The sequence below is a fragment of the Culex quinquefasciatus genome, chromosome 3 (assembly GCF_015732765.1).
Source record: "Culex quinquefasciatus strain JHB chromosome 3, VPISU_Cqui_1.0_pri_paternal, whole genome shotgun sequence".
NCBI lineage: Eukaryota > Metazoa > Arthropoda > Insecta > Diptera > Culicidae > Culex > Culex quinquefasciatus.
Genome location: NC_051863.1, coordinates 20,422,817 through 20,444,545, shown reverse-complemented (window position 1 = coordinate 20,444,545; position 21,729 = coordinate 20,422,817). Strand labels below are relative to the sequence as shown.

Here is a 21,729-nt window from a genome sequence, read left to right as displayed (position 1 = left end):
GTGACTATGGTGTTGAAACGGCAACATCAGTTTGACAACTGGATTTGTCGCTTGAGTGCTTTTCTAATTCGAATACGTTCGAATTAGCGGAATCCGCTCCGTACAAACTTAAGTGAAGTTTAGGCGAATGATTTGCCATTATTGAAATTCCCGGGAAGCCAAAAGTAATCCAACTCCCCTTTCTTTTTTCTTTCCTTCGCGCTGTCATTTGACGTAAACAACGCTTCAAGCGCAAAACCAAACAGAATCGGGTGTACAACAAAACGAAGCAAAACAAAAACTGAAACTATTTGCAAACCAAACTAAATTGTTTCAATAGTGATGTGCGTACGATTGAGCTCTCTATGGCCGGTTTAGTGCAAAGTTGTGCTTTTTAAAACGCTTGTGGCGATGTCTCTCGCGGCGGAAGCGAAATTCAACCCGGAGTGGACGGTCACTTGCCGGGTGTGTTTGCAGGAGGGCACCGAGGCGCGGTCCTCGCTGTTCGATCTGTGCCCGGAATCGAACCTTAGCTACTGCGCCAAGGTAATGCAATGCACCAGCGTCCAGATTCGGCGGAACGATTCGCTGCCGGAGCAGATTTGCGCGGGGTGTATCGGGGATTTAACGGTGGCGTACCGGTTCCGGGTGAACTGCGAGAGCTCGGACGCGATTTTGCAGTCTTACAGGGAGGCTAGCCGGCTGGAGGAGGATGTGGGGGAGGAGCAGGAGGATTCCCGGTCTTCGTCGGAGATTCAGATTCCGATCGGGTCGGATGTGGTGTACAGTTACAAGCCACCGACCGGGCTGAACGTGAAGTTGGTGCCGAGGATGTTGCTGGAGAATAACGGGGAGATTGTGATGTGTGGAGCACAGGAGGAGCAGGAGCAGGATGGCGTTCCGGAAACACCAGAACCGTTGCAGGATGACGATGCGGCAGAGTCGTTGATTACGTTCGATGACGATGAGCTGGCGCCTTCGACGTCCCGAGCTGATGAGGAGGAAGACGAAGGGACACAAGAGCGACCAGCGCTTATTAGCACGGGATTGATGGCGGAAGAGGAGGAGGAAGATATCCGGCTTGCCGATGAGGAAGACAAGGTGGACGACAGCAGTGCCAATATCTTCTTTGACGCGGAACTGGTGTACGTGAACAAGGACGACCTGCTGGACCAGCTAGCGCACATCAAGAACGAGAGTGACCCGGAAGACTGGGAGATTATCGTGAGTATTGTTTTACTATTCCTGGTAGTTTCCAGGTCTAATTTCTCGATCCCTTTTTTCAGTACGATGAGGATGAAGACAGCGGTGAGGATCACGCAAACACGACCAGCTACTTCCAGAAGCTACCACAGTCGAGTATCACGGAGCGGGAGGACCAACAACCGGTGCATCAACAAATAGTGCTGGTTCCCCCTGCCGAAACCAACCCGGATCCACCCCCGGAACCACCGACCATGACTCCGATGAAGACGCTCCAAACCATCCGCAAGGCGAACGTCCCCAACGAGGAAAAACCAACCATCGAAGCCGTCACGACCCAACCGGGCCCGGACGGTTCCCTGGAGACCGTGATCCGGGTCAAGCGCAACCTCAAGCCCCAACAGCAGCAGCACGTGTGCAAGTTGTGCAACAGTTCGTACAAGTACAAGCACGCGCTGGAGACGCACATGCGCCGGCACCGGGGGGACAAACCGTACAAATGTTCCGACTGCGAGAAGGCGTTCGTGGTGCCGTTTGAGCTGCGCCGGCACATGCGAACCCACACCGGAGCCAAGCCGTACAAGTGTAAATTTTGTGAGCGAAAGTTTTCCGATTTCGGGAGTAAAATTAAGCACGAGAGGACGCACACTGGGGAGAGGTAAGAAGGAAATTGTTTGAATTTTAGCAGTTTAATTTTGATCATTTTGTTCCAGGCCCTACGTTTGCGAGGTTTGTGACAAGAGTTTTACGTACTCGCACGTGTTGAACAGTCACATGTTGACGCACACCGGTGTGAAGAAATATCCGTAAGTAGAACCCACCTAGAACCTGAAAATGACATTAATTAAATTTTGTTCAAATAATGTTGTGTTCGATAAAATAACATTTAAAGTCCATAGAAGCCTGGCAATTAATAATAATCTTTCCATTTTCTGGCAAAAAAAAACAATCAATAATTTCAAAAATATGAGATTTTAAAATTTCAAAATACTTATATTTAAAATTTCAACAATTCGAATGTTTATAATCTCCCAAATTTCGAAATTCGGAAACTCAAAAACACAAGCACTTAAGAATTCAAAGATCTGAAAATCATATATTCAAAAATTCAATCATTTGGAAATTTAGAAATCAAACTGCAATTTGAAATTGTAAAAATTGAATGTAGGGGAAATATGCCCATTTAAGCCTAATAAGCGGTCATGTTTGAATGATGCTGGATAATCTGGATTGTTCCTTGAAATGTGTGTGTGTGTGTGTGTGTGGTCCAATTCAATACCCGCTAACCGGTAGCGATATTATGGGAAAGTATAGTTTGTATCAGACTTTTGTATATGCCGAATGCTGATACTACTCTTATCTCAGTCCCGGGTATTAGGTGGTGATAGCCCTCGCGCTGCTTCCAACGACCCGTTTCAGAATGACCTTGCGGTCTAATTCCGAGGTCGCTGGGCATTGTTCGGCCCCGCCTAAACATAGAAGCAAGCATCTGAAGGAAACTCGATCTATATTTAGACTTCCACAATCCCGTCAGGCAAATCAGCGATCAGCGCGTATTTAATATGAGAAGATAACATGTTTCAACACTACGGATCAATTCACTGCTAGAGCGTAAACCTTCTGATGGCCGACTGCTTAGCAGTCCCAGACCACCAATCCAGGGGTGTGAGTTCGAATCCCACCTGATTAATTTTCGTTTTTGTTCATATTCTAAGTTTGAATTCCTGATTCCAAATTTCAAAGGTACCGGCCGGGATTTGATCCCTGAACCTTCTGCTTGTGAGGCAGAAGCCGTAACCATTAAGCCACGGAGCCGGTTAGGATTGTTCCTTGAAATTCACTAAAACCAAGCACACCAACGAGTAGAGCAACTTTTTGTGAACATTTTTGTTTATTTTCACTTTTGATTGTGTCACGTTCCCTAGAAAACCATTCCTCCGAATACCATTCCCCAGAAAACCATTCCCCAGAATGTACCGTTCCCCAGAAATATTTATCGTGGTGATTATAATTATTTCCAAAATTTAAAAAAAATCCAAAATTTTCAAAATTTCTGAATGTTTTCAAAATTTTCAAAATTTCTGAATGTTTTCAAAATTTTCAAAATTTCTGAATGTTTTCAAAATTTTCTAAATTTTTGAAATTTCCAAAATTTCCAAAATTTCCAAAATTTCCAAAATTTTCAAAATTTCCAAAATTTTCAAAATTTCCAAAATTTTCAAAATTTTCAAAATTTCCAAAATTTCCAAAATTTCCAAAATTTTCCAAAATTTCCAAAATTTCCAAAATTTCCAAAAATTTCCAAAATTTCCAAAATTTCCAAAATTTCCAAAATTTTCAAAATTTCCAAAATTTCCAATATTTCCAAAATTTTAAAAATTTCCAAAATTTCCGAAATTTCAAAATTTTCCAAAATTTTCAAAACTTTCCAAAATTTCCTAAATTTTTAAATTTTCTAAAATTTTCAAAATTTACAAAATTTACAAAATTTCTAAAATTTTCAAAATTTACAAAATTTCTAAAATTTTCAAAATTACCTAAATTTCCAAAATATCAAAAATTTCAAAAATTTCCAACATTTCCAAAATTTCTAAAATTTCTAAAATTTCCTAAATTTTCAAAATATCCAAATTTTTTAAAGTTTCTAAAATTTCCAAAAATTCAAAAAAACAAAAAATCAAAATTTTTCAACTTTTTAAATTTGTTATCAGTAGCATTCACGGAAAACAAGAAATAAAAAGAAACTGCAATTTATTCGGCATTTGTAAAACAAATTTAACATGACTGAAAAAGAAGGGAAAATTTCTTAGAATAATAGAACGAGTCATAAGCCGAATTAACATTTTCTGTTATTTTCTCAAGAATTGTTGTAAAAAAAAAGAAAAAATTCTTGGCATGGATAAAATACTTGTCCAATTTTTATATTTTCTAAGAAATTTCAAACAAACTAATATTTGAAACTACTTTGATTTTTCGAGAAAGAAACTTTTCTGGGGAATGGTTTTCTGGGAAATTGTACATTCGGGGGAATGGTTTTCGGGGGAATGGTTTTCTGGGGAACGTGACACAATCTTCACTTTTATAAAAAATAGGCCTTTTCTGTTACAAGCATTTAAAAAAAAAATTCCCAAATGCATTCTAATCAGTCGAGTGCATTGGGCCACGCCCATTTTTCTATTTTCAGCTTAGTTTTTTTTCCAGCGCTCTTTTGGGTCTGCTTAGTGCTGCCAAAATTGATGAAATTATAAGCAAACACTCACGAAAAGTAGCATTTATAGCTAAGGTTTCCTGGCTGCACATGCTCACTCTAACAGGCGCTGCACCAGCATGTTGACGGTGTTGGTGGCCACCCTTTGTTCTTTATTTGCCTTCGCGCGGTTTTCTTCAGCCTTCGATTGGAATGAGTAGTTAAAATTGAAACGTCAAAAGACCTGGCGCGTTTGTTTTTTTGATGGTGCTTGCTAATTATTAACATTTTTCGGGATTATTTTTCAAGTGAGTGACTAAGTAATGGTCAAAAGAACATGTTGCCGGTAGTTGGAAGCAATTTTATATCTTAATCTCGGATCTTGCGTGTGGATGTGTGTGCCACCAAAACGATGAGAAATGGTCTCGCAAAATAGAAATTATGATCAAAAGTGCATTAAATTTATTCTCTTTGGCCAGTAAGTGGCATTAATTTGCGTGCTTACTCGAGGCGGTGCTGTTGCTGGTAAGTTTATAGCCTAAATAGTATTTTTGGAGCTTTAGTCGAGCATCAAACTCTCCATATGGCGAAGATAGGTGTTTGATTAGAAAGGGTATATTTTCCCTAATGTGTTTGATGATTCGAAGTCCAAGCCAAAATTTCACTTCGGATAATCGAATAACACATTTTGCGTTTTTCTTTAAATTTCGATCTCTAATCTAAAATATGCTCCAATTTTGATGTTCTGCAATCCAAGATGGCGGCAAATAATTTAGGAATTTTATGAATTTCTGAATTTTTGAGTTTAAATTCAATAAGTCTATTTTCTTTTTAGTTTTTTTTTTATATTTCAAACTTTTTTACTCAAAAATCTCATTCGCAATGTGAACTTTTCTTGGAGGGGTCACGAATGGAATGTGCAACTTTTCTTAACCGCGTTCCTTCCGACCAGGGTTGCCAGGTTGCCTGGCAAATCTGCATGGGAATGCTAGATTTTCAAGTGTTCGTCAGAATAAAGATTTAAGGAGCTATTAGACTTTGGCAAACAAATAAACTCACATTTTTTTGTGTTTGACACAGGGGGGCGACATCTATATCTCACTACAGGCAGCTCGCCAGCAGCCAACACAAGCTGTCAACTTCGGCACCAGAACAAAAGGGAGCTGTCAATTACGGCGCCAGCACAAAAGAATAGCTGTTCGTTACGGAACCAAAACAAAGCAACTGCGCACTGTAAAAAAAGTACAAAAACTGCAGGCATAAAATGGTTATAAAGTAATTATTGTTTTTACGTAAAATTTCACTGCAATGTACGTTTGAAAGTTAGTGTATGTTTTTGAGCTGATTTTTATCAATTTATTTGCAAAATAAACTACTAAAGTTGGGAATTTTTCTCACTGTGCGCAGTTTGCGCGCGTTATTAATCTCAATCATCCAATATGGCGGCCTTTAGCATCCCCCTGGTTTGACAGTATGCCAAACTCGCAAACAAAGCAAAATGTATGCAAAATGACGTTGCTGCAAACAAACCTAGCAAAACAACGCAAAAGGACCGAAGCCGAAGTGTAAACAAAGAGTCTATCCTGCTCACGTCAGTTGATATTTACATTCGGAACGAGCAGGATAGACTCTTTGTTTACACTTCGGCTTCGGTCCTTTTGCATTGTTTTGCTAGAAACAAAGTAGGCAATCTGCTAAACTGTCAAAAAGTTTGCTTGTTTGTTTTTATAGTCTAATACGTCCTGTATGTGTCAGATGTCGACATATTTGAGATTTTCTGACAAGTTCAAACATCTTTTTGATTCAAATGAGCATGTTTAATTAAAAATCGAAAAAATGGGAAATATTTATTTTAATGAAAATATGGTTTAAACATTTTTGAGGCCGAATATCAATTAAACCGTCAAAATTTAACAAGTGTTTGAATTGATTTATATCTTTCCTCAGCCTTCCCATTCATATCTGTTACATTTTCGTTTGCCAGTACGGTAAGATTGTTTCAATTTTGACATGGCAACCCTGGAAGGGATCGTGCATAAACCACGTGGCATATTGGATTTGGAATTGTACAATATGAGAGTTTTTAGTTTGCAGCGATTTTCACAAATTTAGGATGTTTATGTCCTTTTGAAACATTTTACTGATTTTTATTCAAATACTGTAGAATAGCACAAGTGAATTTCTAGAGTTTTTTTAAAGGTCCAATAAACCCAATTTCCAGTTTTTGCTTTTTGGGTGGTTTTTGAAACCGCCTTGAGTCAGGGGTATTAAAAAAAACCCAAAAATCAAAAACTAAAAATTTGGTTTATTGGACATCCTCAAAAAAAAAAAAAAATCTCTAGGTTTGTAATAAGCAGTATTTCCTGCTCGACCTTTTGTGAAAATCTCGAACCTACATTCCATAGAATCATCCGGACAGGAAGGAGGCGTGGACATACAGTACTACGCCTTAATTCAGTCATGAAATAGAGTTATCTAAGCCCGATCTCACGCACACTAGCTTACCATTTGTTTTTGCTGGCGATCACAAATTTTAACCTAAAAATCCATCGTGTACGTACACGCAATACATGAGCACGTACACAGAAAAAAATATTCCTGTAAATTTACATTATTTATCATGTACCAAAAGGTATCATGATAAATGATGTATATTTACATTAGGTTCATTGGAAATTTACACTAGATTCATTGGAAATTTACATTAGTTTTGAAAATTTACATTAGTTTTGGAATTTACATTACTTTTGCAATTTACATTAGTTCAAATCAACTAATTCTGTTTGGCGAATGGGAATGAGAAGCTCGACTTGGATTGCAGTAGGAAAGGGGTGTGGCCTATGTTCTATTTTAAAATGGTTGAAGCGGGCAGCAAAAGGAAAATCTGATTTTAAAAAGATGTTTCACAGGTAGGGGACGCTTTCTCGTCGACGGCCAAGTGGAATAATGCTGGACTGGAATCGAACGGACGACGGGTAGGATGTTCGGTGTTACTGCTGCTACCCGCTGCCGACTGAGCCATCTTCGCATTTTATAAACGAGCGGCTAAAGCATCAACTTGTTGAGGTCGAGGCTCAGGCAGTGGGCAAGCGAAATATGAGAGCGATAGAAAGAGAACCAAATATAACTATTTTTAGTTCGGGTAGTTTTGAAGTCAACGTTTGGCAGAAATACATTGGATATATGATTTACATCAAATAGGAATTTACAGGAAGCCGAACACGGGTAGAAATCCATCAGATTTGAGTTTCCATGCTCAACGTTTCCATTCTATTCATGATTTACATTAGATTTAGATTTACATCGGAGTAATTTCCATGACTTTTTGCTCATTACATCATATTTCAACATTTCATTAAGTGAGTTTACATTATAAACAGCAATTACGTGCTGTGTAAATTTACATATTTTTTTCTGTGTAGCTCTATGGGCTGTAGCCCACTTAAAAAGCAGACACACGTCAAAAAATAAAAACAAACCAAAATGATCGAGGGGCCAGTGGATGCTAAAGGCATGTTCAACCAATTAAAAAAATATTTTGAGATTTGATGAAATTTCAAGTCTTAATTAAAGGAAAGTTGAAAGGTGAGCTCTGGCAAAAAATTGAGCAATCTCTTTTTTTGTATAAAAGGAAAATATTTTGCATCGATGGTTATTTTTCTTTCAGTCCAGTAGCGAGTAGCATTCGGTAACTGGGCTACGACCTCAGCCCAGTTACCGAACAAGTACTGTAGTCAAAAAAAAAAAATCAAGGAGACTGGTTGGGAATTGAACTCCTGATCTTAAATATATATATATAAAAAAAAACTAAACAAAACTGTGAATATTAAAAAAATAAGTTTAACATTTTCAAAAATTTAACTACACAGTAAAAAAATCATGGTAAATTTTTTACATAGAAAGGGGTAAAAAAGGTTAAATTTTACCTCTAACAATGTGTAAATTTACATCTGGCAGACGCTAGGAAAAAATATCTATTATCAAAAAAAAAAAAAAACCAGCGGTAGTTATATCTAGCTTACTAAGTCTGCTCCCCAACCCGCACGGCCAACTCGCAGCTGTTAAAACTGAACGATCAAAGCCGAATTGTACATGTACCGTATATGCAGTAAATAGGGACTACCTGGGTGCTGAAAAGACAGAATGCGTAACGTGATTTTCGAATGCTCCCCACTGCTCCTCACTAATACATCTGCACTACAGCTGTAAACATAAACAAAGTGGAAGGCTATGTTCAAGCTCAAGCGTGAAATATTTTTTGCTGCGGAAATAATTTGTTTTGATTTTTTTTTTAAATCTGTTCATGTTGAAATTTTCGTTGAAAAATTAAAGGCTTCGCACTTTTTTTGTTCGTAGACTAATCGGTGGGCGGCCAAAAAAGGCCTTTTTTGATTTCCACGTGACGAAATATTGCGTCAGAAGTGGGTGGAATTTTTGTGAATCAGAAGAAAAACCGAATCGAAGTTCCGAGATTGTGTATCTTTGAAGAGCAATAATAATGTTGGAGTAATATTATTCAACATTATTTGGCATGCGCCATTCATTGATAATTCGTCGCTAATATTTCAAAAAACGTCATAAACGTAGGTAGACATAGCGCTTATTGAAATGTTAGCGACGAATTTACCCAATCTCGATTTCTACCCTCTTTTTAAGATTTGTTTACGTCGAATACCGCAAAAGCTCGACACCAGCGACAAAATAAATTATAGATCGATTACAATACTTGCCACTTCTTGGTATCATTTTGCGAACAGTAAATTGGTTCCACTTTGACAGTTCTAAATTGAGGCCGCTTTGCGAACAACTATTCTGCACCCAGGGGACTACGTTTTCCACTTTTTCTCCATCGAATCCGTCTACTTTATCGACTTCATTGTGCTGGGCGAGATAGGGCGCCATCTATTTTTAGACGATAACTCAGCACTTAAAAAAACCAGATGGCAGCACGATGTAACGCCCGCCACAGCGGCGAGTTGGCCGTGCGGACTGGGTCGCAGTCTTTGTAAGCTAGATATAGCTATCGTTGGCTTGATTTTTTTTGGGATTACAGATATTTTTTTCTAGCGTCCGCCAGATGTAAATTTACACATTATTAGAGGTAAAATTGAACCTATTTTCGGACATTAAAGATGTACCCCTTTTTAGATGAAATTTTACCACGATATTTTTTACTGTATATAATTCTTCAGAGTGAACCAATCTCTTCGCACTCTTCGGCAAAATTGTACCCACATACTAGCAGCTCATGAAATTTTGAAAAATCAAGCTTATCAACTGTATTTTCCCAGATGTCCCGACTGCGGCAAGCGCTTCGCCAAATCGCACCACCTGAAGGCCCACCTGAACACCCACTACCGTGGCGGATCCTCCTCGTCGCCCAACACAAGCACCACCAACAACAACCACTTGAAGAGCAGCTGTTCCTCCGACCCTGCTGATCCTCCCGCCGCGGACCCCGTCACGCCGATGGATGAAGATGACGCCATGATGAGCGCGTCCAGCGACTTCCGGCTGGTGGACGACGACGACGATGAGGAGGAGGGTTCTAGCGATGGTGGCGGCGGCGTTGTGAACCCGTTCGGTCAGCTCGTCAACATTGGCGACTACATGATTGCGAAGGCGGCCTCTGAAGATGCGGGGGGAGGAGGTGGAGGCGGGACGGATGTTGGGGACGACTCGCTGCTGAACGTGGTGACGGTGCTGGCGGCGAACCAGGTCGCCGGGCTGGTTGAAGGGGACTACGGCAATATCCGGATCATCAGTGGGTGAGTTTTGGGGGAGGCGCGCGATATAAAGAGGAGAGATGTTTTTATTTATTTTAAAGAGGTGGACGTTTTTTCGGTAGAACAGGAAAAAGAACGCCCTGCGGGTTTACTAAAAAGTTTGTCGATTTATTGTTCACGTAGTTCGTGGCGTTCGTCGCGCCGAGAGTAGCTTTGCTAGGTTGTTTTTGGCCATGTCGGAGTTGGGGTTGAGGGCGAGGGCCTGCCGGTACAGTCGTTCGGCTTTGTCGAGCTTGCCCCAGCGGTGGTACAGGACGCCCATGTTCTGGAGGTACTTTTCGACGCGGGGATGTGCGTGGACGAGTTGGGCGTAGATCTGCTCGGCGTCCAGGAAGCGGCCCAGCTTTGCCAGAGCGGTGGCACGGGATGAGAGGATGGTTGGATTGTCCGGGAGGTGGCCGAGGGCTCGATGGGTTAGGACGAGGATCTCCTGCTGGCGGTTGGCGTTGTCGTACACGTTGATCATGTTGTTCCACGCCTTGATGTGCTGTGGATCTTGGCGGACCGTTTCGTTCCACGTGGCCAAGGCCAGGCTGGCGTTGCCCATGTCGTTGTAGAGATTCCCCAGGTTGAACACACAATTGGGGTAGTGCTTCTGCCTCTGCAGTGCCCTCTGGTAGCAGACCAGGGCTTCCGCGTGGTTCTTCATGGCCGCGTAGACAATTCCCAGGTTCATCCAGGCCGTATGAAAGTCCTCGTGGATTTCGATGGCCTTCTTCAAGTGCTTCAGCGCCAGCTCGTACTTCCCCTCATCCCGGTACAAATTCCCCAAGTTCATGTGGGCCGCCTCGTACTCTGGATACAACTCAATAGCCTGCCGGTAGAACTGGAACGCCGTCGTCCGATCACCCTCATCAGTAGCCAACCTCGCAATATTATAGTGCACCTTGGCGTTCCCCGGTACAACCCGGAGCGCGGACCGAAACAGCAAATGCTCGTTAGCCCAGTACGACGATCGCTGGTGAGTTCGAGCGGCCAGCAGCACACACGTAACGACGATCCCCACCCCGCACACCCTCCGACTCACTCCTCTACAACCGTTCAACAACCGGTAGAACCCAACCGCCACCAAAAAGCAAAACCCCAGCGATGGAATGTACAAAATGCGTTCCGCAATCACAAACCCAACCCGCACAAGCCCACTCGCGGGCAAAAACGGAACAACCGTCAACGCCATCCCCTTCAACACCGCCCCCCTCGCTCGATTCCGCCACGCCAAAACCCCAACAACCCCGTAAAATACCCCCACAAACCAAGCCCTGTAATCCCAAAACCCCCCAACCAACCCAATCGATTCCAGCGCCCAGTCGAAGCTCAACCAGTCCGGACACAGCAGAAGCCACGCGTTCAACGCGTACAGATAGCTCTGCGAGAGAAACCGCGTGACCCCAGCGCTGACCGCGACCGGGTTGTCCTTGTCGCGGAACTGGGGTCGGTTAAAGTCCTGCAGCCAGAGGCGGGCGTACACGATGGCGCAGGTTGCCGCGAGTAGGGTGGTCACGCGGGCCATGAGCAGGCGATTTCGGAGGAACGAAGCGAAGGGGTTGTGAAGGTTGGTGTGGGTTAGGATGTCCAGGGCGGCGCAGGTTATCAGGATGGTGATGCCGGTTTCCTTGCAGAGGACCGAGAGGATTGTGAGCAGGATGACGGAGGCTAGCACGGCCAGGTGGGTCGGCAAGGTTGGTGAGGTGTCGCGTGCTGGAAAGATGAAAGAGAATATTTCATTTTTTTGATTTATGTAAAATTTGAAAATATAACCAATTATGAAAAACAAACTTTAAAAATTAACGAATATAAAAAAAGATAAAAAAAATTGAAAAAAAAGCCAATATTTTTCAAATTCAGATCCAGAATAATAAAAAATAACAGAATCATAGAATTTCATAATTTAAGAATCTTAGAAACATATAAATTTAAAACGGATAGAAACAAGAGAAGTAATGTTTCAATCATGCAGACATATCAGAAGATTTAGAAAGTTTAAAAAATAAAAAAAAAATAGAAAAATTAGAAAATTTATGAAATTTAGAAATTTAAAAAATTTAAAAGATTAAGATTAATTTAGAATGTTAAGAAAATTTAAAAGATTTAGAAAATTTAGAAAGTTTTGAAAGTTTAGAAAATTTAGGAAACTTAGAAAATTTTGAAAAATTTAAAAAAATTAGAAAATTTAGAAAATTTAGAAAATTTAAAAATTTAGAAAATTTAGAGAATTTAAAAATTTAGAAAATTTAGAAAATTTTGAAAATTTAGAAAATTTAGAAAATTTAGAAAATTAAAAAAAATTTAGAAAATTTAGAAAATTTAGAAAACTTAGAAAATTTAGAAAATTTTTAAAATTTAGAAAATTTAGAAAATTTAGAAAACTTAGAAAATTTAGAGAATTTAGAAAATTTAGAAAATTTAGAAAACTTAGAAAATTTAGAAAATTTAGAAAATTTAGAAAATTTAGAAAATTTAGAAAATTTAGAAAACTTAGAAAATTTAGAAAATTTAGAAAATTTAGAAAATTTAGAAAATTTAGAAAATTTAGAAAATTTAGAAAATTTAGAAAATTTAGAAAATTTAGAAAATTTAGAAAATTTAGAAAATTTAGAAAATTTAGAAAATTTAGAAAATTTAGAAAATTTAGAAAATTTAGAAAATTTAAAAATTTAGAAAATTTAGAGAATTTAGAAAATTTAGAAAATTTAGAAAATTAAGAAAATTAAGAAAATTTAGAAAATTTAAAAAATTTAGAAAACTTAGAAAATTTAGAAAATTTAGAAAATTTAGAAAATTTAGAAAATTTAGAAAATTTAGAAAATTTAGAAAATTTAGAAAATTTAGAAAATTTAGAAAATTTAGAAAATTTAGAAAATTTAGAAAATTTAGAAAATTTAGAAAATTTAGAAAATTTAGAAAATTTAGAAAATTTAGAAAATTTAGAAAATTTAGAAAATTTAGAAAATTTAGAAAATTTAGAAAATTTAGAAAATTTAGAAATTTAAGAAATCAAAGAATTTTTTTAGGAAATTTTAGAAATTTTAGAAATGTTAGAAATTTTAGAAATTTGAGAAATTTAAGAAATTTAAGCAATGTAATAAATTTAAGAAATTTAAGAAATTTAAGAAATTTAAGAAATTTAAGAAATTTAAGAAATTTAAGAAATTTAAGAAATTTAAGAAATTTAAGAAATTTAAGAAATTTAAGAAATTTAAGAAATTTAAGAAATTTAAGAAATTTAAGAAATTTAAGAAATTTAAGAAATTTAAGAAATTTAAGAAATTTAAGAAATTTAAGAAATTTAAGAAATTTAAGAAATTTAAGAAATTTAAGAAATTTAAGAAATTTAAGAAATTTAAGAAATTTAAGAAATTTAAGAAATTTAAGAAATTTAAGAAATTTAAGAAATTTAAGAAATTTAAGAAATTTAAGAAATTTAAGAAATTTAAGAAATTTAAGAAATTTAAAAATTAAGAAATTTAAGAAATTTAAGAAATTTAAGAAATTTAAGAAATTTAAGAAATTTAAGAAATTTAAGAAATTTAAGAAATTTAAGAAATTTAAGAAATTTAAGAAATTTAAGAAATTTAAGAAATTTAAGAAATTTAAGAAATTTAAGAAATTTAAGAAATTTAAGAAATTTAAGAAATTTAAGAAATTTAAGAAATTTAAGAAATTTAAGAAATTTAAGAAATTTAAGAAATTTAAGAAATTTAAGAAATTTAAGAAATTTAAGAAATTTAAGAAATTTAAGAAATTTAAGAAATTTAAGAAATTTAAGAAATTTAAGAAATTTAAGAAATTTAAGAAATTTAAGAAATTTAAGAAATTTAAGAAATTTAAGAAATTTAAGAAATTTAAGAAATTTAAGAAATTTAAGAAATTTAAGAATTTTAAGAAATTTAATAAATTTAAGAAATTTAAGAAATTTAAGAAATTTAAGAAATTTAAGAAATTTAAGAAATTTAAGAAATTTAAGAAATTTAAGAAATTTAAGAAATTTAAGAAATTTAAGAAATTTAAGAAATTTAAGAAATTTAAGAAATTTAAGAAATTTAAGAAATTTAAGAAATTTAAGAAATTTAAGAAATTTAAGAAATTTAAGAAATTTAAGAAATTTAAGAAATTTAAGAAATTTAAGAAATTTAAGAAATTTAAGAAATTTAAGAAATTTAAGAAATTTAAGAAATTTAAGAAATTTAAGAAATTTAAGAAATTTAAGAAATTTAAGAAATTTAAGAAATTTAAGAAATTTAAGAAATTTAAGAAATTTAAGAAATTTAAGAAATTTAAGAAATTTAAGAAATTTAAGAAATTTAAGAAATTTAAGAAATTTAAGAAATTTAAGAAATTTAAGAAATTTAAGAAATTTAAGAAATTTAAGAAATTTAAGAAATTTAAGAAATTTAAGAAATTTAAGAAATTTAAGAAATTTAAGAAATTTAAGAAATTTAAGAAATTTAAGAAATTTAAGAAATTTAAGAAATTTAAGAAATTTAAGAAATTTAAGAAATTTAAGAAATTTAAGAAATTTAAGAAATTTAAGAAATTTAAGAAATTTAAGAAATTTAAGAAATTTAAGAAATTTAAGAAATTTAAGAAATTTAAGAAATTTAAGAAATTTAAGAAATTTAAGAAATTTAAGAAATTTAAGAAATTTAAGAAATTTAGGAAATTTAGAAATTTAAGAAATTTAAGAAATTTAAGAAATTTAAGAAATTTAAGAAATTTAAGAAATTTAAGAAATTTAAGAAATTTAAGAAATTTAAGAAATTTAAGAAATTTAAGAAATTTAAGAAATTTAAGAAATTTAAGAAATTTAAGAAATTTAAGAAATTTAAGAAATTTAAGAAATTTAAGAAATTTAAGAAATTTAAGAAATTTAAGAAATTTAAGAAATTTAAGAAATTTAAGAAATTTAAGAAATTTAAGAAATTTAAGAAATTTAAGAAATTTAAGAAATTTAAGAAATTTAAGAAATTTAAGAAATTTAAGAAATTTAAGAAATTTAAGAAATTTAAGAAATTTAAGAAATTTAAGAAATTTAAGAAATTTAAGAAATTTAAGAAATTTAAGAAATTTAAGAAATTTAAGAATTTTAAGAAATTTAATAAATTTAAGAAATTTAAGAAATTTAAGAAATTTAAGAAATTTAAGAAATTTAAGAAATTTAAGAAATTTAAGAAATTTAAGAAATTTAAGAAATTTAAGAAATTTAAGAAATTTAAGAAATTTAAGAAATTTTAGGGAATTTAAGAAATTTAAGAATTTAAGAAATTTAAGAATTTAAGAAATTTAAGAAATTTAAGAAATTTAAGAAATTTAAGAAATTTAAGAAATTTAAGAAATTTAAGAAATTTAAGAAATTTAAGAAATTTAAGAAATTTAAGAAATTTAAGAAATTTAAGAAATTTAAGAAATTTAAGAAATTTAAGAAATTTAAGAAATTTAAGAAATTTAAGAAATTTAAGAAATTTAAGAAATTTAAGAAATTTAAGAAATTTAAGAAATTTAAGAAATTTAAGAAATTTAAGAAATTTAAGAAATTTAAGAAATTTAAGAAATTTAAGAAATTTAAGAAATTTAAGAAATTTAAGAAATTTAAGAAATTTAAGAAATTTAAGAAATTTAAGAAATTTAAGAAATTTAAGAAATTTAAGAAATTTAAGAAATTTAAAAAATTTAAGAAATTTAAGAAATTTAAGAAATTTAAGAAATTTAAGAAATTTAAGAAATTTAAGAAATTTAAGAAATTTAAGAAATTTAAGAAATTTAAGAAATTTAAGAAATTTAAGAAATTTAAGAAATTTAAGAAATTTAAGAAATTTAAGAAATTTAAGAAATTTAAGAAATTTAAGAAATTTAAGAAATTTAAGAAATTTAAGAAATTTAAGAAATTTAAAAATTAAGAAATTTAAGAAATTTAAGAAATTTAAGAAATTTAAGAAATTTAAGAAATTTAAGAAATTTAAGAAATTTAAGAAATTTAAGAAATTTAAGAAATTTAAGAAATTTAAGAAATTTAAGAAATTTAAGAAATTTAAGAAATTTAAGAAATTTAAGAAATTTAAGAAATTTAAGAAATTTAAGAAATTTAAGAAATTTAAGAAATTTAAGAAATTTAAGAAATTTAAGAAATTTAAGAAATTTAAGAAATTTAAGAAATTTAAGAAATTTAAGAAATTTAAGAAATTTAAGAAATTTAAGAAATTTAAGAAATTTAAGAAATTTAAGAAATTTAAGAAATTTAAGAAATTTAAGAAATTTAAGAAATTTAAGAAATTTAAGAAATTTAAGAATTTAAGAAATTTAAGAAATTTAAGAAATTTAAGAAATTTAAGAAATTTAAGAAATTTAAGAAATTTAAGAAATTTAAGAAATTTAAGAAATTTAAGAAATTTAAGAAATTTAAGAAATTTAAGAAATTTAAGAAATTTAAGAAATTTAAGAAATTTAAGAAATTTAAGAAATTTAAGAAATTTAAGAAATTTAAGAAATTTAAGAAATTTAAGAAATTTAAGAAATTTAAGAAATTTAAGAAATTTAAGAAATTTAAGAAATTTAAGAAATTTAAGAAATTTAAGAAATTTAAGAAATTTAAGAAATTTAAGAAATTTAAGAAATTTAAGAAATTTAAGAAATTTAAGAAATTTAAGAAATTTAAGAAATTTAAGAAATTTAAGAAATTTAAGAAATTTAAGAAATTTAAGAAATTTAAGAAATTTAAGAAATTTAAGAAATTTAAGAAATTTAAGAAATTTAAGAAATTTAAGAAATTTAAGAAATTTAAGAAATTTAAGAAATTTAAGAAATTTAAGAAATTTAAGAAATTTAAGAAATTTAAGAAATTTAAGAAATTTAAGAAATTTAAGAAATTTAAGAAATTTAAGAAATTTAAGAAATTTAAGAAATTTAAGAAATTTAAGAAATTTAAGAAATTTAAGAAATTTAAGAAATTTAAGAAATTTAAGAAATTTAAGAAATTTAAGAAATTTAAGAAATTTAAGAAATTTAAGAAATTTAAGAAATTTAAGAAATTTAAGAAATTTAAGAAATTTAAGAAATTTAAGAAATTTAAGAAATTTAAGAAATTTAAGAAATTTAAGAAATTTAAGAAATTTAAGAAATTTAAGAAATTTAAGAAATTTAAGAAATTTAAGAAATTTAAGAAATTTAAGAAATTTAAGAAATTTAAGAAATTTAAGAAATTTAAGAAATTTAAGAAATTTAAGAAATTTAAGAAATTTAAGAAATTTAAGAAATTTAAGAAATTTAAGAAATTTAAGAAATTTAAGAAATTTAAGAAATTTAAGAAATTTAAGAAATTTAAGAAATTTAAGAAATTTAAGAAATTTAAGAAATTTAAGAAATTTAAGAAATTTAAGAAATTTAAGAAATTTAAGAAATTTAAGAAATTTAAGAAATTTAAGAAATTTAAGAATTTTAAGAAATTTAATAAATTTAAGAAATTTAAGAAATTTAAGAAATTTAAGAAATTTAAGAAATTTAAGAAATTTAAGAAATTTAAGAAATTTAAGAAATTTAAGAAATTTAAGAAATTTAAGAAATTTAAGAAATTTTAGGGAATTTAAGAAATTTAAGAATTTAAGAAATTTAAGAAATTTAAGAAATTTAAGAAATTTAAGAAATTTAAGAAATTTAAGAAATTTAAGAAATTTAAGAAATTTAAGAAATTTAAGAAATTTAAGAAATTTAAGAAATTTAAGAAATTTAAGAAATTTAAGAAATTTAAGAAATTTAAGAAATTTAAGAAATTTAAGAAATTTAAGAAATTTAAGAAATTTAAGAAATTTAAGAAATTTAAGAAATTTAAGAAATTTAAGAAATTTAAGAAATTTAAGAAATTTAAGAAATTTAAGAAATTTAAGAAATTTAAGAAATTTAAGAAATTTAAGAAATTTAAGAAATTTAAGAAATTTAAGAAATTTAAGAAATTTAAGAAATTTAAGAAATTTAAGAAATTTAAGAAATTTAAAAATTTAAGAAATTTAAGAAATTTAAGAAATTTAAGAAATTTAAGAAATTTAAGAAATTTAAGAAATTTAAGAAATTTAAGAAATTTAAGAAATTTAAGAAATTTAAGAAATTTAAGAAATTTAAGAAATTTAAGAAATTTAAGAAATTTAAGAAATTTAAGAAATTTAAGAAATTTAAGAAATTTAAGAAATTTAAGAAATTTAAGAAATTTAAGAAATTTAAGAAATTTAAGAAATTTAAGAAATTTAAGAAATTTAAGAAATTTAAGAAATTTAAGAAATTTAAGAAATTTAAGAAATTTAAGAAATTTAAGAAATTTAAGAAATTTAAGAAATTTAAGAAATTTAAGAAATTTAAGAAATTTAAGAAATTTAAGAAATTTAAGAAATTTAAGAAATTTAAGAAATTTAAGAAATTTAAGAAATTTAAGAAATTTAAGAAATTTAAGAAATTTAAGAAATTTAAGAAATTTAAGAAATTTAAAAAATTTAAGAAATTTAAGAAATTTAAAAAATTTAAGAAATTTAGAAAATTTAAGAAATTTAAGTAATTTAAGAAATTTAAGAAATTTAGGAAATTTAAGAAATTTAAGAAATTTAAGAAATTTAAGAAATTTAAGAAATTTAAGAAATTTAAGAAATTTAAGAAATTTAAGAAATTTAAGAAATTTAAGAAATTTAAGAAATTTAAGAAATTTAAGAAATTTAAGAAATTTTAGAAATTTTAGAAATTTTAGAAATTTTAGAAATTTTAGAAATTTTAGAAATCTTAGAAATTTTAGAAATTTAAGAAATTTTAGAAATTTTAGAAATTTTAGAAATTTTGGAAATTTAAGAAATTTAAGAAATTTAAAAAATTTAAGAAAATTTAAAAATTTAGAAAAAAATTCAGAAATTTAAGAAATTTAAAAAATAAAAAAAAATGAAAAAATTTAAGAAATTTAAAAAATTAAGAAATTTAAGAATTTTAAGAAATTTAAAAAATTTAAGAAATTAGAGAAATTTTAGAAATTTATGGAAATTTTAAAGTTTTTAGAAATTTTAGAAATTTAAGAATTTTGAAAATTAAGAAATTTAAAAAAAAATAAAAGATTTCATGTTTTTGTAATTTGAAATTTTATAATTAATGAATTTTATAATTCTAGAATATTAGAATCAAGGAATTTTAAAATTTTAGGATGAAAGATTTTTAAATTATGAAATTTGAGATTTTAGCATTTTATTTTTTTGAAAATTGCTTAAAATTCGTTAACTCTGAAATTTCAAAATTTATTTTCAAAATTATAAATTAAATGTTAAATTAATAATTATTGCTCTCATGGTAATGTCGAATAAAAAAATGTGAATAATTTTTTTTCTTAAGCTTAAAATGCCGGTATTAAAAATGCACGTGCACAAATAAACTTTATACAATGTACTCTAATGTTTGCATTCGATTGTACATGTTTTATTTACAACGAAAATTTAATTTTTTGGGCGATTATTTTTTGCTTCCTTGTCTTTTTGGAAAGACGAAAATTGAAAAATTAAATTGCGTCGAATTATAGTGTAGTAAGGAGCATTAGAATATTGCAATTTCGCTATTTTCGATTGTTTGTATTATGGTATTTCAAAGGCATATTAATTAAATGTTGGGAACATAGTTTTTGGGGGCTTAATTAATCGAGTGAGTCATTAAGCTTTTCCTTGACTTTGATCAGAGTAAAGAGTAAATCAAGTGAAAGATGAAAGATACAAAAACCTCCGAAATATTTTTTTTTTAAATTTAGCTCAACAAGAATATCTGAAAAAATGTAGCTTCAGCAAAAAAGATGAAATTATCCTTACCTTTAATTGTATTATAAGTTTATTTTTTCCAATTTTTATTTTCACATTAATATTTATGATTATATGATTTACATTATTTTCTAAGAACTGGAATCTTTAAGCTAAATTTTGAAGAAAAAAATAATTACATTTTTAAATTAGAAAGGATGGAAGCTGGAAGTCAACAGGTTTCATTCTTTCTTAGTTATTCAAACTTGTTTTACCCAGGGATAATTTAAACAAAATTAACTTAATACGTTTTTATTGGGGCAAATTCGTAATTACTCATAATGTGAACAAGGGCGTCTATGCGAATTGTCCCTAATGCCGCTTCAAATTACCTTTACTTGGGGAGGGGCGATACCATCTTTTTTATGTAACGCATTGCGTTATGCATGCGGGTATGACAATCATACACTCATTGCAAACAAAAAATCAACAGTTATTTTCTAGTGAAAACGACAACTCCCAGCTACACAAGTCGAACTTCAAATGCGCAAACTGCGGTAGTATCAAAACTGTTAAGTCTCGTGGCTGTGATGTGCACAATGTGCTGGTCCTTGATTGTTATAATTATGAGGACTTTTTGAAGACCAACATTTTTTCTAACATTTCAGATCGGTCCGCGAAATGTCCCGCTCGGTTCAATCCGTCTCGGCCTACAAGGCGCGCCGGATGACTGCTTGCAGGTAAGTACTGTATTGTTTGCTGATTATAGTTTTCTATGAATTGTATTTATTTTGTATGATAAGAAAGTGTTCTTTTTATGTTATTTGGACAGTATTTTAGAGAAAACCCCAATTGTACATTGAATTTTAAGATTTGAATTATAACCATTTCTCTAGAATGTCTGAGCCTCAAGTTTTAGAATGTCCGAACCCCCTTACCTCTGATCAACCTGCCGTACACGAGGACGGCCACCACGAACCAAAGCGTGGCCAGCAGCTCCGCCCGTCCCACAATGCCCGAAACCGCCTCCGTGTGAATCGGGTGCACCACAAACAGAACCGCCGCCAGGTAGGCCTCCCCACGGAACTTCCGTCCACCGGAAGCCACCACCCGATAGAAGCTCGGCAGCAACAGCCCAATGACGGTGTGCAGCCAAAAGTTGATGGTCTTCATCCGGGTTGCGTCCAGCCCAAAAGCTTGAACCTCCTGCCGGAAGCTGAGGATCGTGAGCGGTCGGTACGATTTGTGGCTCGTGGGATCGGTCAGGTTGGCGCCCCAAAAGTCGTGCCGGAAGAGGTCCACCAGCGGAGTGTCCTTCGCGGTGACATCCGGGTTCTTGACGATCGCCACCGAGTCATCGAACACGAAGGTTCCGGGCAGGGCGTGCCAGTAGCAGCCGGCAGAGAGCAACAACAACAAACCGTACTGTAAGATAATGTTTGGTGAAGATTTAAGGTTTTCATGAATGAAAACGGGACCATTCTTACGCGAATCGTTGGCAGCAGAAAGGACGGGACTTTAGGGTGAGGTTTGAATCCCATTTTTAAGAGTGGTTCTACATGATTAAAAGGGTACAAAATCTAATACATTTTGAAACTGTTTTCTTTTTGCGACGCTGCCAAATGGCAACACAAACAAAAGGTGACAGAGAGCCGGGCATTTTATTTTCACCACTTTTATGAATGAGGTGAGAAACAGGTAATTTTTGTTGTTTGTTGGATTTCATTCTGAAGACACGAACCCGCACATGAATGAGCGTTTCAAATAGGTTGGTTCTTGTCGTTATATCGAAACTCGTTTAACAAATATATATTGAAATAAATGTGACCTCATTTTT

At 31.1% G+C, this 21,729-nt stretch overlaps 2 protein-coding genes across 2 annotated transcripts; one reads left to right on the top strand and one right to left on the bottom strand.

Annotated features, from left to right (window-relative positions):
• Positions 1-218: 218 nt before the first annotated feature.
• Positions 219-20,770, top strand: LOC6033074 (zinc finger protein 853). The gene is made up of 5 exons (XM_038264722.1): positions 219-1,203; positions 1,266-1,840; positions 1,896-1,988; positions 9,661-10,137; positions 20,561-20,770. Exons 1-5 carry the CDS (start codon positions 391-393, stop codon positions 20,634-20,636), a joined length of 2,034 nt encoding a protein of 677 aa, XP_038120650.1. The 5' UTR covers positions 219-390; the 3' UTR covers positions 20,637-20,770.
• On the bottom strand, positions 10,237-21,541 carry LOC6033075 (protein O-mannosyl-transferase TMTC4). The gene is made up of 3 exons (XM_038264721.1): positions 21,380-21,541; positions 20,831-21,317; positions 10,237-11,853 (listed from the first exon to the last, which is right to left on the bottom strand). The coding sequence occupies exons 1-3, from the start codon at positions 21,431-21,433 to the stop codon at positions 10,271-10,273; spliced, it is 2,124 nt and encodes a 707-aa protein (XP_038120649.1). The 5' UTR covers positions 21,434-21,541; the 3' UTR covers positions 10,237-10,270.
• Positions 21,542-21,729: the final 188 nt, after the last annotated feature.

Coding starts and splice junctions, on each gene's coding strand:
- LOC6033074 (XM_038264722.1), top strand. CDS start 391: ATGTCTCTCGCGGCGGAAGCGAAATTCAACCCGGAGTGGACGGTCACT. Junction 1,204..1,265: donor CGGAAGACTGGGAGATTATC/GTGAGTATTGTT, acceptor CCCTTTTTTCAG/TACGATGAGGATGAAGACAG. Junction 10,138..20,560: donor AATATCCGGATCATCAGTGG/GTGAGTTTTGGG, acceptor CTAACATTTCAG/ATCGGTCCGCGAAATGTCCC.
- LOC6033075 (XM_038264721.1), bottom strand. CDS start 21,433: ATGGGATTCAAACCTCACCCTAAAGTCCCGTCCTTTCTGCTGCCAACG. Junction 21,318..21,379: donor TTCTGCTGCCAACGATTCGC/GTAAGAATGGTC, acceptor ATTATCTTACAG/TACGGTTTGTTGTTGTTGCT. Junction 11,854..20,830: donor GTACGGCAGGTTGATCAGAG/GTAAGGGGGTTC, acceptor TCATCTTTCCAG/CACGCGACACCTCACCAACC.